General features: G+C 36.8%; 1 protein-coding gene across 39 annotated transcripts in view; it reads right to left on the reverse strand.

Annotated features, from left to right (window-relative positions):
• Nucleotides 1–16,092, reverse strand: part of Ptprd (protein tyrosine phosphatase receptor type D) — a 2,581,289-nt gene that overhangs the window by 44,436 nt on the left and 2,520,761 nt on the right. For all 39 annotated transcript variants that reach the window (XM_060365770.1, XM_060365741.1, XM_060365771.1 and 36 more), the window contains 2 exons: nucleotides 8,922–9,041; nucleotides 8,258–8,412 (listed from right to left, as the gene is read on the reverse strand). In XM_060365770.1, the coding sequence (XP_060221753.1) occupies nucleotides 8,258–8,412; nucleotides 8,922–9,041 (275 nt within the window). The remainder of the gene's footprint in view (nucleotides 1–8,257; nucleotides 8,413–8,921; nucleotides 9,042–16,092) is intronic.

Genomic DNA, 16,092 nt, shown 5'->3' on the forward strand with positions numbered 1-16,092 from the left:
GTTGCCAAGGGAGTGGGACTGAAGGAAAGGCAGAGGCTACTCCAGCCTCTTGCATGAACATTCTGGCATATATAAATGAAAACTGTTCAAGTATATCAGGAGAAATAGCGCCAGTAAAATTCTGTCATTTGAAAATAGTGGACTGTCCAGAAATATTTTCTCCCCACATCAGAGGTGAGAGATTTAAAGAGCTTAGGGCAAGGTTTGACAATTCATCACATCTGTTATCATTGGCTTCGTCTTAACAATGAAAAAGAGAAAGTCTCTAATCATACCCCACATACCACACTACTGGGACTTATTGTTTTGAACTACCAAAATGCTGGCTGTCACACCAAGCATGAACACAAAGCAACAGGACTGATATCCTGGCAAAACAGACTAGCATTTATCACCTATAAAGAACACGGCCCTTAAAGAAAGCCAACTTGGAGGGCTGAAGATTTATTTCAGCAGTTCTGCCAAGATGCAGAAATATTATTGGAATTCTTTCTTGGCAGCAAAGAGCCTATGGCCTGTTCTTTTGAATTCACTAATGGTGGGATATCTTTGTCCTTAAGGTAGATCTTTCTTTGTGCCAAGAACTTGGTTTGTTTGCTAGAGGGTAGTATTAGGTGGAGTAATGAGTCTTCTTTGATGACACTCTGAAAGGCAAGTATTGAAACAGATCTCCAAATTTTTACAAGGAGGATGTCTGTCAAGGAAATTCTGTAGAAGGTGAAAGCTTCGGGAATACAGTGGAAGTTTCTCACCTAGAGGTGACTTTGCCTGCCAGGGGACATTTCACAATATTGGAGGACACTTTTGACAGTCATAACAAGAGAACTATAATGCTCTCACCTAGTGAGCAAGGGTAAAGGATGTGTTAAACTCCTGACACTGTATAGAAAAAATTTTCACAACAACAGTCATGTTATCTAATGTGTCAATAATGCTGGAGTTGGGATCCCTGGTCTTATATTCATGACCCATTCTACTGGGTGACATTACAGCAGAATGCAATCATCACTACATCTGTAAATTATTACATGTTTTGCCAATACAGGTGGATATATATTTTTCTAATACAGTTCCTGAATCACACATTACTTAGAACTCTAGCTTATTTTCTGAAAATAAAAACCATTAACAGTCTATACTATTCTATGTACTGCTAAAATAAAATATTTATAAAACATCAGTAACCGCAAACATTTACATTCTGGTATCATTTGTTATAATTTTTTTATAATTTATAATTTTGTTATATTTTGTTGTACTTTGATTTTTTTTAAGACTATCTAACTCTTGTCTGGAACTTGGTTTGTGTACAATGGAGACTAGGCTGGCCTCAATCTCCAAAGATCTGCCTGCTTCTGCTTCGTAAGTGCACCACCACGCCTGTCTTACTTGTTTTCACATGCCAAATATCTGGCTAATTAATACGTTTACTTATATCTTCTAATTTAATCTATAAATAATACTTGGAATAAAGTATTTGTGTCCTCACTTTGGCCTTTAAAGGTGCCTATGGAGAACAGAAAACTTAAAATAAGAAAACGCGGATTCCCTTACAGGACCTTGCTTCCAGTTGTGCACACAGAGTCAGCAAAACTTTTAACTTCCCAATTCTCAATTTCCTCCCCTACAGAACAAGGACAGTGATAATATAGACTTATCAGATCAAATAAATGGGAGATAATCTTCAGAAACTGAACTCCTATACAAAAGTGAGCCCCTTCCTCTACCTGCACATGGAATAGAAGTGTTGGCAATTCCAGTCACCTTCGGGGACAGTCACAATACAAACCTGATGCACAACTGTGAAGTCAGCATGTTACATCATGGGCATCATCACACTGCTCACGGCTTTATTACTACAATACTTCTTTTCCAACAGAGTTTCTAGTTTACGAGGCAATCAAAGAAATAATCCTCCCTAAACACTTTCTTGGCTTTGACTTTTATATTAAGGGAGGTACACTTCCTTTTAATGTTAACTTTTGGCATAGTTATATCTCTTATAAAATTACACAATCAGTATAGGGTACTCAATATTTTGCTTTGCATCACCATGGTGCCTAATTTATTTTAAATATGTGAGTCTTAAGCAGAATTGTCAGTAGGTTAAAAATAAGACCTGGGATCCCAGTTTCCAGAAAGTATAATTATTTCCCTTCACTTTCAAGTGTTTAAGAATAAAACCATTAAGTTATATATTCCATTCACCTTCTTATCTAGAGATGATCGAATTTTTAACACTTCAGGCTAGCTTTTCCTGTTCCTTCTTTACAAATGAAAACGAGTTTTCTAGGTTTATGGAAAATCTCAGTCTATTCTTTCAGCTGGTATTCATCACAAAACTATCACATTTGTCAAAAATATTGTCTCTGCCAAGAAGATTTGAATGGAACATTAGGAATAAGAAAGGATCTCAAAATGGATGCTTTTAAGTGTATGAAACAAATTTTTACAGCATGAGTAGCTTCTTTGGGTCACAAGGTATTTTATATACAATATTTGTAAAACTTTTGATCCTGAAAAGGCTGTTTTTCCTGATACTCAGTTGGTTTTAAGGATAGATGGTTATGCAGTAAATAAGACTTAAGTAGTTGGTTTTTGTTGATATATGCAAAATTGAGTAGTAATATGTAGATTGTTAGGATTCTTCCAACACCAAGTTTGTGACTTTAAAAATTCATGTTGATACAAAAATCTGTACACCTAAAGAAGCTAAGCAAGAAGAAGGACCCTGGGTAAGATGATCAATCCTCACTCAGAAAGACATATGGGATGAACATTGGAAGAGGGAGAAAACAGGAAAACAGGACAGGAGCCTACCACAAACGCCCTCTGAAAGACTCTACCCAACAGTGTATAAAAGCAGATGTTGAGACTCATAACCAATCTTTGGGGAAAGTTCAGGGAATCTTATGAAAGAAGGAGGAGATAGTAAGACTTGGAGAGGACAAGAGTTCCACAAGGAGAGTAACAGAACCAAAATATCTGGGCAAAGGGGTCTTTTCTGGGACTGATACTCCAACCCAGGACTATTCATGGATATAGCTAACCTAGAACCCCTGCTCAAATGTAGCCCATGGCAGCTCACTCTCCAAAAGTGTTCTCTAGTAAGGGGAACAGGGACTGTGTCTGACATGAACTCAGTGGCTGGCTCTTTGACCACTCCCTCCCTCCCTCCAAGTGGGGAGCAGCCTTTCCAGGCCACAGAGGAGGACAATGTAGCCTGTCCTGATGAGACCTGATGAGCTAGGGTCAGATGGAAGGGAAGAAGAACTTCCCCTATTGGTAGACTTGGAGAGCGGGATGGGAAGAGATGAGGGAGGGGGCTACACCTGGAATACAAAGTGAATAAACTGTAATTAATATAAAAATAAAAATTTAATTAAAAATACATGTTGATATACATGTGTGCATTTTCATATTGTGTGGGGGCTGCATGTGTATGTAGGTGTAAATACATATTTGAGTGTGAAGTTCAGAGGACAACTTCAAAATCATATATAGAAATCCTATCTGACTCCTTTGAGACACGGCCTCTCATTGACTGGGAGCTCACCAATTAGGCTAGACTGGCTGGCTAACAAGCTCCAGGATCCTCCTTTGTCTGTGTTCTCACATCTGGAATTACAAGCTAGCCCTACCAAGCCCTCATAGACTCACCTACCTCAAAGCCCAACAATGTGTAGATTCTGGAAAATGAACACATGTCTTCATGCTTATTATTCAAACACTTGACCAACTGAGCTACCTATCATGTGACTTTTAAACTGAATCACCCTTAGTGGCCTATTAGTATTTCTAAGACATTATTAATGATTATTTGGCACAGGATTCTTTTAGTTTTGGATTTAGAATATGGATTGAATGAAGAATTTTTTTAATTTAATTACAATTTATTAATTTTGTATCCCAGCTGTAGCCCTCTCCCTTATCTTCTCCCAATCCCACCTACCTTCCCTCTTTTCCCTCTGTGCCTTTTTAATAATATAGGATAAACATACTTAAATCTATAATCCTAAAGAAGCTAAACAACAAGGAGGTCCCTAGGAAAGATGCTTAATCTTCATTCAGAATGGCAAACAGGATAGACATCAAAAGTAGGAGAAGACAAGGAACAGGACAAGAACTTTCCACAGAGGACCTCTGAAAGGCTCTACCCACAGGGTATTGAAGAAGATACTGAGATTCATAGCCAAACTTTGGGCAGAGTGCTGGAATCCTTATGGAAGAAGAAGGAGATACAATGATCTGGAGGAGTCAGAATCTCCAAAAAGGAGAACAACAGAGCCAAAATACTTGGGTCCACAGAGGCCCGCAGAGATCAATACTCAACCAAGGACTGTGCATGGAAAGGACCTAGACCCCTTGTTCAAAGGAAGCCCACTGGTTGAACCAAGTGGGTTCCCTAGTAAGGGGTACAGGAGCTGTCTCTGACTTGAACTCAATGGTCAGCTCTTTGATCACCTCCCCCTGAGGGGTGCAGCCTTGCCAGGCCACAGAGGATGATGATGCAGGCAGTCCCGATGAGACCTGATAAGATAGGGTCAAGATAGAAGGGGAAGAGGTCCTCCCCTATCAGGGGACTAGTAAATGAAGAATCTTAAAGATTTGCATGACCTTTAGGAGGTTTGTTCTTTTATTCTTAAATAGTTTCACTCAAAAAACAAATTCTGGAGTGTTGATCCCATCTCCCTTCCTATTTATTCATAAAATGAATATATATTTTTCTATGAAGAAAATCTACACTTCTCATCTCAAAATATATAACTAAAGAGTATGATGGCTCAAAGGTTTAAAATTGATTCAATGTAGTTACAGTTTCATCTCAACTTAATTCATTGTTAACATGAACCAAATACTAAACCAAATGGGTTCTTATAGTCTTTTTATACAAGAAGATAGAATTTATAGAATATGCTCAGAGTTTAAAAGATAACTTCTATGTCAGATAACCACATTAAATCAACTTTCTTCATACAGGGCCATGATATAAATAGATATAAATAGGCAATAAATATAAAGTTCAGACTTCATCTTAAAGGCACTTAAAACTCCAGTGTGAAGTTCCGTGTGTCCTTAACAGCATCATTGGGAAAGTTAAATGCTTTTCAATTTTCCATAAGAAGAGACTGGATGCTATAAGTCAGATTCTCTAATTTAAACCATTAAAATGGTCTCTATTACTAAGAAAATCTGTTGAATTTACAGTGATAGAAAATATTAAAAATATTTGAAAAGCAGTCTACTATTTGAATATATGTTAACATCTGATTATTAAGATGTAATTGTAATAGTTTAGATCTTGAAATTTCATATCTAGAGTTTCACATGTATGTATATATATATAAATATGTATTAATATATTAGTAATTTCATATTCTTACACATTCAAATAATTTCATGACAGGACATTCCATCATCATCAAGTTCTTATCACTATGAATAATGTTGGCATATTTATAAACAGAAAGGAAGGGAAATTCAATAAATTTCCCCAAAGCACAAAGCTGGTGAATAATGAACAGCCTTTCTCTAATGACAGTGGCACTCCTTCTGAAAGAGAGCTATCTCTAGTACCTCTTCCTCTCTCTGCAGGTGGGGCAGGAAGCATTCTCTCCCCCTCCTCTCCCTCCCTTTCCTACTGTCCCCACCTCCTTCTACTTGACTTGTTAACATCACCTTTGTAAACTTGTTTCAATAGCCTAGCATGGTAATTCTTTTCTAAAAGTTGTTAAAATTTCTATTATCTTGAAGGCTTTTTTTTTTCTCACTTCCAGCCCACCCATTGCAAAGCAGAGCTTCTGGGGAATGTGAATATTTTGGCTTCTCCACTATTCTTTCTGGTTCTGTTTGGTAGGTTTGTTGGAGATGGTCTGAGTTATTGCTGCTTCTTTTATATACAGAATAACATCCTGGCCATATCATAAAAGAAACCTAATCACGAAGTTCAGTGTTGACATCCAGGAATACTTAATGATTGTACATGATCATGGTGAACAGTTCCACTTGGTTACTTAATGACTGTGTCTTTCTGGATAGTTTTTAGTGCTTACATACAGGTTCAAAATATCTTTCCTCGGTTTCAACTTAATTAAAAAAGTTTTTATAGCCATTTGCTCTCAGTCATTTTGCTACCCATTTTCTTATATCATTAGTTTACAGAAATGGCAACACAAATTTAGAAAAAAAAAAACCCAATATTTATTTATTATTTTGAGGGTTGGTAGAATGTATAAGCCATAGTGGGTAAGTAGAGGTCAGATGACAATTCTGAAGTTCAGTTCTCTCCTACCTTTTATGTGTAGTCTGGGGATTGAACTCAACTTCGATGGCAAGTGTGACAATCCAGGGAACAAGTTTTCCTGGTATTTTAATGTAATGTAAATCACAATATGTTGTTCAGTAGAAACTCCTAAATCATTTTCCCCTACATTTTTGTCCTTGCTATTTTCCATGTGCAATTCTCTCTTTCTCTTTTTTTACATGAACACTGTGTGTGTGGTGTGCTTCTTATTGGTACAAGGCTTATAAGAGCAGTATTTCTCCTTTGAAACCAAATTTCCTGCTTCACCATCTGAAAATGTTTTGTGTACTGCTCACATGATCTTTATAACCAAATTTATCTTGTGCCTTCTGGGAAACCATGCAACCAGCAGCATTAGTGTTTGGGGCTTATTAAATGGTGTTTATTGCAAGGCACAGAGTATACTCTCAAACTAACAAGCAGGAGACTATGACTTGGCTTTCACTACATATAATCAATGTTCAAATAAATAAAAATGATTTCATGTTTTATAATCATGTAGAAAATGGCAACTAATACACAGCCCTTGGATGTCTCTCTTCTGTTTGTGAAGGAGCTGGAACCAAATAACAAGGCTGAGTAGAACACTACACCTAGCTACTTTTAATCAACTCAAATCTTGCAGCATCTCTCTTGCACTTCTTTTAACCCAACATAAAAATTGTTGGGAATATAAAAAAAAGTCATTCATGAAGATGCTTTGGAATTATAATGTGTCAGCCACAAAAATAAGTTAGTTCTATTATTATTGGCTTCTATCAGGAGGCATGCTATCTCATCCGGAACTGTCCAGGCAATTGTTTAGCATTCACCATTGAAGGGTGGACAATCAATTTTGTTGGTTTCACTCTGCTGTATTCACCAAAGGTCCCATTTTGAGGGTCTATTATATTACGCTATAGTATGTAGCCTAAATTATGCTATTAATTTATGATATAAGTAGGTCCTTAATGTATTTTTACTGTCTTTATATTTTAAACTTCCACACTTTAATTTGATTCCTTTGTTCAAGGAGACATTTGAATCACTTAGATTATAAAGAGCTATTGTGAAGTTACATGAACACATTCGTGTAGTGTCACAGAACAAAATATGTCCAGTGATAGAGAATGTATAGAATCTAACATGGCATACTGAATACTTTGTTATTAGGGACATTTAAGAGGATCTTGGGCACCTGGAGGAGATACGCTCAATATTCAAATGTACCAGTTATACCAAGACTTACGCATACAGACGCTGTGATGATATAGAGGATGACAGTCAGAATTGGGCAAAGATATAAATTATACATTTCAAGAGAAACTCATCATTCTAAGCTACATAATAAAACTTCTTACAACTTGCTGGTCTCTTATCAAATATATTTAAAAGAATAAAATGCATTTAAAAGATCATGATAGTGTAAGTTTTGTATGTGAAGTGATATTAATAATGGATACAATGCATCTATCTTAACACTAACACATTTTCCATGAATGCTTGAATGGCTGCACCACTACATTTTACTCCATTTTCCCTATACAGAAAAATATCATATTAATCCAGCCTTCAAGATCCCATTAAAAATTCATAAAAATATGTTTAAAGAATATTTTTTCTTAGAAAGGTAAAATTTAACAACTAGTTATAAAGTTAACATTTAATCTTCTCTGTTTTCTTTATGGCCACATACACACATAACTTTATGTTTATCTATTTATTTATTTTTGCACCAAAGTGAAAGCAGTGGTAGGCATACTGTGTCCAGCAGCACAATGCCTTTCCATCAAGGTTTTCCTACTGATCTCAGTACAGGCCTCCATTAGCAAGAGCTATTGAAATGAAGATGTTTATGATCTCTCAGAATCAACAAGCTGCAAAGAGAACATTCAACATAGAATAATTTGTCCTTGTGTTTTCTACCCAATCCTTTTGGCTGGAAAGAAAACAGGTGTTATCAATGGTCCTTACCTGCAATGCACAACCATTGGCCCTGCATCAGGAGGGTTACAGGTTTTGACTCTTCGTAAGAAAGCTAGAAAAGGTGTAGGGTGCTCTGGAACGCCGTGATCAGGCCAGGCGGTGAACTGGAACTGTCTCACTTCCCTCTTCTCACTTGAACCATTCTGTGACACAGGAACACTGGATCAGATATTGATTTCTAGCCCCCTTAGTTGGTAATTACGAATAATACTTAAACATCTTGTCTCAACTCTTTTCTCTTAGGGTATAGCTTTTGAAGACACATTACCTGGAGACTCAAGCTCTGAGCTATTCCTAAGTGCCCAGTACTTGTTCTGGCAGGTAAGCTTTACAAGTGAGCTTTACAAGTGAGAAGCACTGCTGTCTGACTGCAGCCATCAGGAGTGCTCTTGTCTATTTACAGAAAAAAAAAATAGTTCTTCCATTTTGGAGAACCTTTCTGCAGAGCACAGGTTTCATAGTTAGTGACAAAACACTAGTCCAGGAGAAAAGGGGCTGAATGATCATTCATTCATTCCTGATAAGTCATTTCCATAATGATTTCATTCTTTCCTGTTGCCAGTGGGACCTAGACTTAAGTGACGGCTTATGGGATTTGGTTTTCTAAAATAATAGGAGGAACAGGGCAGGAGAACAAAGACAGAGAGCAAACCTTATAAAGTGCAAAGGTCCGGACACAGTACGTGGCCAGCTCCACAGTATCCAGGAGTGTCACCTGGACCAGCCCATGGGTTTCTGTGCCTCTGCTGGGCCAATACTGGTCACACTTCACCTAAAGAAAGAAGTGACAGATTCAGGCCAGATGCTCATCAACTCTTCTTTTAGCTTCCTTTTGAGTTGCTGTTGAAGGAAAACAGCTTTTCTGTATTTCATTTTATGTTGATCTTTTTTTCTGGCATATATTCTTGTTATCCCAAAATATGTAAATTGCTGCTCTGATGCCAATATAAACCACATTTAAAAACTGGTAGGAATATTAAGCAGTAACAGATTCAATTTTCTGGGAGAAAAATAAGTTGCAGATTGTTGCTGAATAAAATAAGGACAGAGATATTTGAAATTTTTAGAGTACTTGGGGAAAACACATTTGTTATTGCATAGACACTATGATTCACATCAGAAAGATTATACTTAGACATTTAAACTACATGGCTAGATAGTGTTCATCCATCAGGATTTTACAGGCACACACTATTACACAATGGTCTCTCACAATTTACAAATATACTTGTTTAAAGAAAAGTAGAAATAATTTGAAAAATCTATCAAAGTATAATATACAACATAATAACCGTTATTTAAAATACAAGATAAATGGTATTTGCATGCAAAGCAAATGAAATCTGTAGCATCTATGGGAACAATCTGTCTGCTCTTTAAGTGTGGTTTTGGAGGGTTATTATAGCAATGTAGTTTAAGTAGTACAATTCATTCATTTAAGATAAATGGCCTACTATTTCCATGTGGAGTGGAACAGTCCATGTAAGAACTACTCAACCCAATTAGTTTGGATGTGACAAAAAATACTTTCAACTTTGCAGTGAGCCTCAGATTTGCTATGTGTCCACTGTGCAGAAAAAGGCATAATAAAATTGACGAAGGCATTATATTTTCTAATGAGGTCACAGGTCAGAAAATATTTACCCATTCTGCCACAGAGATAAGAAAAGTGGAAGTGCTCTCTCACTGTAACCAAAGAAAATACATTTAGAAGGTGAGGGAGGAGCATTGGTACACATTAGGAAGCACATCCTTTCTTTTAAAAGGGAAGAATAGAAAGTATGGTTCAGAAACTGCACAAAGGCAATAGGCATTGTTCTCACAGTTGCTAAAAGTTTTTGGTCTAGTGAACAGAATTATTAGATAATTATTCACTTTTCAGCTTAATGAAATACTAGCAACATCCTGTGAATAACACTGCAGTTTGGTTTGCATTGAGTCTGTGTCCTCTGGCACTCAGGCTGTTTCTACATAGATATAAGACCTTTTAAAGAGTGACAGTTTCACCCACTTGTAATGGAAGTTTTGGTTTCTTTTAAAACTCAATTATGTTATGCAAATATGTTTTTGTTTTAAGCCCAAGTGTAGGATTTTAATTGGGCTAAAACTTTAGTTTAGCTTTTTATTGTCTACAACTGATAATTGCCTCCTGTGGGGCGTGCTCTTTGCCAGCTGATAATAGCCTGCCTCCTGTAGCAGAGAGGGACATGGTCTCAGATTTTGAGAGATATTAATATAAGAGCCCAGAAAGAGAAGGGGTCTCAGTTTGGAGAGACCAGAGATGGAAAAGGATGGTGTGGCAGCTTGGAGGAAACAGACATAAAACAAAAACAAAACAACAAACAAACAAAACAACAACAACAAAACTAAACACATTTCAAGGCAGCAGCTTGGAGGAGACTGCTGTGTTTGCTGTCGATGGAGATTGGTATAGCCCCAAAAGGACCCAACAACCCTAAACAGCCGGAATAAGTAAAGGGGTCTGTGCCCCATCTCCCTACTAACCCTCCCTCTTTTATCTAGAGTTAAAGGGTTAGTGGAAGAGAGGTAGAGGCTTAAATTCCACAAATAAAATAAAGTTTAAAAACGAGTACAACACCCAATAGACAACTTTATTGACAAGAGAAAAAAGGAAGACACTTTTCTCTGTATCTATCTATTTGGGGTGCAGGAACTGACTTCACAAGGTTTGATTCCATTGCCTTTCTCTCAACTATTAGACCATACAAAATCACCTATTTGAGTAAATAAACAAAACAAAAGGACTTCCAATTCAGATGAAAAAAATGAATTACAACAGTATTAAAATATTTAATATGTTTTCCACTTTTACAGACTAATCAAGTGTTTTCATTTTTATCATAGGCTGTAACTCAAAGAAAAAAAAAACATAAAGTTATTTCTTCAAGGACAATACTTAAGACCTCTGACCATTTGTTAAAGCCATACCATACTTGAGAAATTTACCAAAGTTACAGTTGAAAGGAACTGTACTACATAAGGAACAATAATTCATACAAAAAAGCCTACAAATATTAGGCCAAAGACATTTTTTAAAACCATGAAAAAGACACCAATTTGATAAAATACTTTTTGTGGACATATACACATATGGTGTCAGCATGGGGTCAAAGGCTTCCCCATGCTCAAATGGGCCATGACAGCAATACATTCCCATGCTGGTCCTTTCTCACACACAGAAAGGCCTTCCCTTTTGACTCATTCTCAGTGTGGCCTTCAAAGATTTCATCTGGTTCCACAGGGTTGAGAGCTTATGTTTGGTGATAAATACGACTTGAAGGCTTTCATTTTTAGCCCTATACTATGCAAATATTTTCTATTTCAATATTTGAGTCTGATGTATAAGATTATGAGAAGGTGTTTCAGAGCAATTTAATATTTTTTGTATAAGGACTTTAGATGAACCATACTTTTATTTAATATTCCTTTTATTTTTTGATATTATAATTGCATCATAACCCCTCCTTTCCATTCTTCCCTTCAAACCATACCATACCTCTATCCTTTCTCTCTAATTCATGGCTTATTTTTTAAAATAATTTGTTGTCACACACACACACACACACACTTAATTTTTAAAATAAATTGTTGTCACACACACACACGTTTATGCATGCCTCTTAAATATGTAAACATAGCTTCTCAATTAGTGTAATGTTACTTCCGTGTATGTTTTCAAAACTGACCATGAAAATTTCATAAATAAGTATAGTTCTCACCTCTTATAAAGAAAACTTCTTTTTGCAACAGATGGAGATCATTATGGAAAACCACAACCAATCCAAATGCAGACTTGGGAAACCCCATCACAATAGATACATCTAAAACAAAACTCCCAAACCTAAAGATCAAGAATCATTGCAGATGATGTGGTGAAAAGATGGTATGACCCAGAGGATCAGAAAGTGATCTGTGAGACCAAGGCTCCTAGTAATGCCCGAAGTTACATCCATAATGTCTTACCAACAAGACTACATAAACATGAACTAAAGAAGGCCAACAGCAATAGAAATGCTAAAGTGGATCAGGGAACACCCCAGAGGCTGCAATCCTACATAAGGATCTGGAGGCAGTTAGGGAAGGCTGAGAGTGGAAGAAATGCTCTTTGCCAGGGAAGAGCACACCAACTGGTTAATCATTATATTCTGAATTTGAGATATCTCAGTTTTTTAATGTAGGAACACAATACTTTCCTCTTGGGTCTTTCTTCAGTGTGATCTGTAGAATTTAGTATATTGTGCTTTCAAATTCATTCAATTCTAGGACTTTTAAATTTTTCTCTCTTTTTTCTTTCTTCACCCATTATTCAGTTGATATTCAATAGTATGTATTTTTTTTATTTTTTTGTTTTTCAAGACAGGATTTATCTATATAGCCTTTGCTGTCCTGGACTCACTTTGTAGACCAGGCTGGCCTGGAACTTACAGAGATCCACCCGCCTCTGCTTCCTGGAATACTAGGATTATTTATAGCTGTGTGCCACCATACCTGGCATTAGTATGTTCTTTAGTTTCCATATGTTTGTGTGTTTTCAGTATTGACTATAGCTGTTGATATTCAACTTTGTTCCTTTGTGATCAGAAAGAATGACAGATATAATTTCAATATTTTAATTTTTGTTGAGAATTGCTTTGTGTCTTAATATGTAGTATATTTTGGAAAAAGTTCCTGAGCTGCTGAGAAGAATGTGTATACTTTATGGTTTGGGTAGAGTTTTCTGTAGATATCTATTAGGGTCATTTGATTCATAATGTCATTTAACTCTAGAGTTTATAAATTTAGGTTTTATCCCCCCATATTAATGAATCTCTAGATTTTATAGGACCTACCAAAATTAAATCTAGATGGAAAAAAAATTCATATATACAATGAAAGAGAAGCAGTAATTCCCTAACCAAAACACAAAACAAACAATTCCAGGGCCAGAGGCATTCAATGCAGAATTACAAAAAAACCTTCAAAGTTTAACACTCCTCCTCAAACCATTTCACAGCCAAAACAACAACAACAACAACAAAACTAACAAACATAAAAACCAATAAAAAAAATAACCTTTCCAAATTCCTTTTATAATTCCAGTGTCATGCTGGTTTTAGGTCTATTTGACATAGTCTAGATATATCTGAGAGTAGGGAATCTTAACTGAGAAAATGTCTCCATAGGATTGGGCTGCAAAAAGCCTAAAGGGCATTTTCTTAATTAGTGAATGAAATGGGAGGGTCCAGCCCATTGTTTTCCACCCATTGGCTGATTGTCCCTGGTGCCAAAAGCCAACAGGATGATAAAGCCAGTAAGTAGTATTATTTGATGGCCTGTGATTCAGCTCCTGTCTCCAGATTCCTGTTCCAATTCACCTCAGTAATAGACTGTGATGTGAAAGTGTCAGCAAAATAAACCCTTTCATCCCTAAGTAGCTTTTGATTATAGTGTTTCATTACAGCAATAGTAACCCTAATTAAGTTAACCCTCCCAAAAGAAAATGTTCGCTCATGATAAAAATTTTGGAGAAAATAGAGATAGAGGAGATATAGTGCAATATAATAAAGGCAATATACAGAAAGCCCATAGCCTCCAGAATCCTAAATGGAAACAGCTCAAAGTATTTCTACTAAAATCAGAAACAAGACAAGGATGTACATTCTCTCTATTCCTATTCAAAATTTTAATGGAAGTTGCTGATTAAACTGAATAGTTGCAGGTAGAAGAGCGAAACATGATCTTCATCTTAATACTTATACAATGGAATACTATTCAGCAAGTGGGTTCCCTAGTAAGGGGAACAGGGACTATTTCTGATATGAACTCAATGGCTGGCTCTTTGACCTCTCCCCTCCCCCCTCAAGGGAGAAGGAGCCTTGCTAGGCCACAGAGGAGGACATTGCAACCAGTCTTGAAGATACCTGATAAGCTAGGATCAGATGGAAGGTGAGGAGGTCCTCCCCTTTTAGTGGACTTGTAAAGGAGGAGATAAAGGAGGAAGGGTGGGAATGGGAGGGAATGGGAGGGAATGAGGGAGGGAGCTATGCTGGGATACAAAGTAAATAACCTGTGATTAATATAAAAAAAATTAAAACTATTGAAGAAAAAAAAGGAAATCATGAAATCTGCAGGCAAATTGTGGGAACTAGAAAATATCATCCTGAGTGAGGTACCCCAGAAGCAGAAAGATACACTCACTTGATATATACTTACTTATAAGTGGATATTAGACATATAATAGAGGATAAACATACTAAAATCTGTACACCTAAAGAAACTAAACAAGAAGGAGGAAGCTGGGTAAGATGTTCAATCCTCATTCAGAAAGGCAAATGGGATAGATATCGAAGAGGGTGAAAACAAACAAGACAGAAGCCTACCACAGAGGGCCTCTGAAAGATACTACCCAGCAGGGTATTAAAGCAGATGCTGAGATTCATAGCCAAACTTTGGGCAGAGTGCAGGGAATCTTATGAAAGAAGGGGGAGATAGAAATACCTGGAGTGGACTGAAGCTCCACAAGGAGAGCAACAGAACCAATAAATCTGGGCACAAGGGTCTTTTCTGAGACTGATACTTCAACTAAGGACAATTCATAGTGATAACCTTGAACCCCTGCACAGATGTAGCCCATGGCAGCTCAGTCTCCAAGTGGGTTCCCTAGTAATGGGAACAGGGACTGTCACTGACATGAACTCAGTGGCTGGCTCTTTGATCACCTCCCCCTGAGGTGGGGGGCAGCATTACCAGGCCACAGAGGAAGACAATGCAGCCAGTTCTCATGAGACCTAATAGGCTAGGGTCAGATGAAGGGGAAGGAGGACCTCCCCTCTCAGTGGACTGGGGGAGGGGCATGGGTGGAGAAGAGGGGGGAGGGCAGGATGGTGAGGGGATGAGGGAAGGGTTACAGCTAGGATACAAAGTGAATAAATTGTAATAAATTAAAAAAAATTTAACCTGCAAAAATCTCAGCTACAAATAGATGAAGGACTTCAACATAAGACCTAATACCCTGAATATGACAGAGGAGATAGTAGGGAATATACTGGAATATATTAGAATTGGAAATGATTTCTGAACAAGACACTAATAGAACAGATATTAAGACCAAAAATTAATAGATGAGCTCCAATAAAACTAAAAAGATTATGTATAGTAAAACCCAGTATTATTCAAGGGCAGAGGCAGCCTACAAAATTGGAAAAAAAATCTGTAGCAGCTACATATTTGACAGAGGGTTAGTGTTCAGAATGTTCAAAGAACTCAAAAAATCAAAAATTAATGAATAATTAAAAATAGGGCATGAATCTTATCAGAGAGTTCTTAAAAGATAAAATGCAAATGGATGAAAAAACTTTTTTTTAAAATGTTCAACATCCTTAGCCATTAGGAAAATTCATATCAACTACTTTGAGATTTCATCTTATCCAGGAATGTATATGATCAAAAAAGAATGAATACAACATCTGGCATTTATGGAAAGGGAAAACTCTTATTTACCACCGGCCAGATTCAAACTATTGTGTCAATATGGAATCGGTGTGGAGGTTCCTTAAAAGCTAGAAACTGATCTATCAGAAGATTCAGCTATCTTACTCCCAACATATTTCCCATAGTACTCCCCAAATCCAGAAAAATGGAAACAGCCTAGATGTCCATCAACTGAGGAAATAAAAAGAATATGTGTAGCATATTCATACAACAGAATATTACTCAGTTGTTAAAAAAAAATTCATAGGTATGGCAAGTCATTCCATAACTGAACGTGGAAGAACTGAGCTGATAATCAAGTGGAAGCTTCACCCTACCGAGTAACACTGCTA

Source organism: Meriones unguiculatus, chromosome 12, assembly GCF_030254825.1.
Source record: "Meriones unguiculatus strain TT.TT164.6M chromosome 12, Bangor_MerUng_6.1, whole genome shotgun sequence".
In the NCBI taxonomy this organism is placed as follows: domain Eukaryota; kingdom Metazoa; phylum Chordata; class Mammalia; order Rodentia; family Muridae; genus Meriones; species Meriones unguiculatus.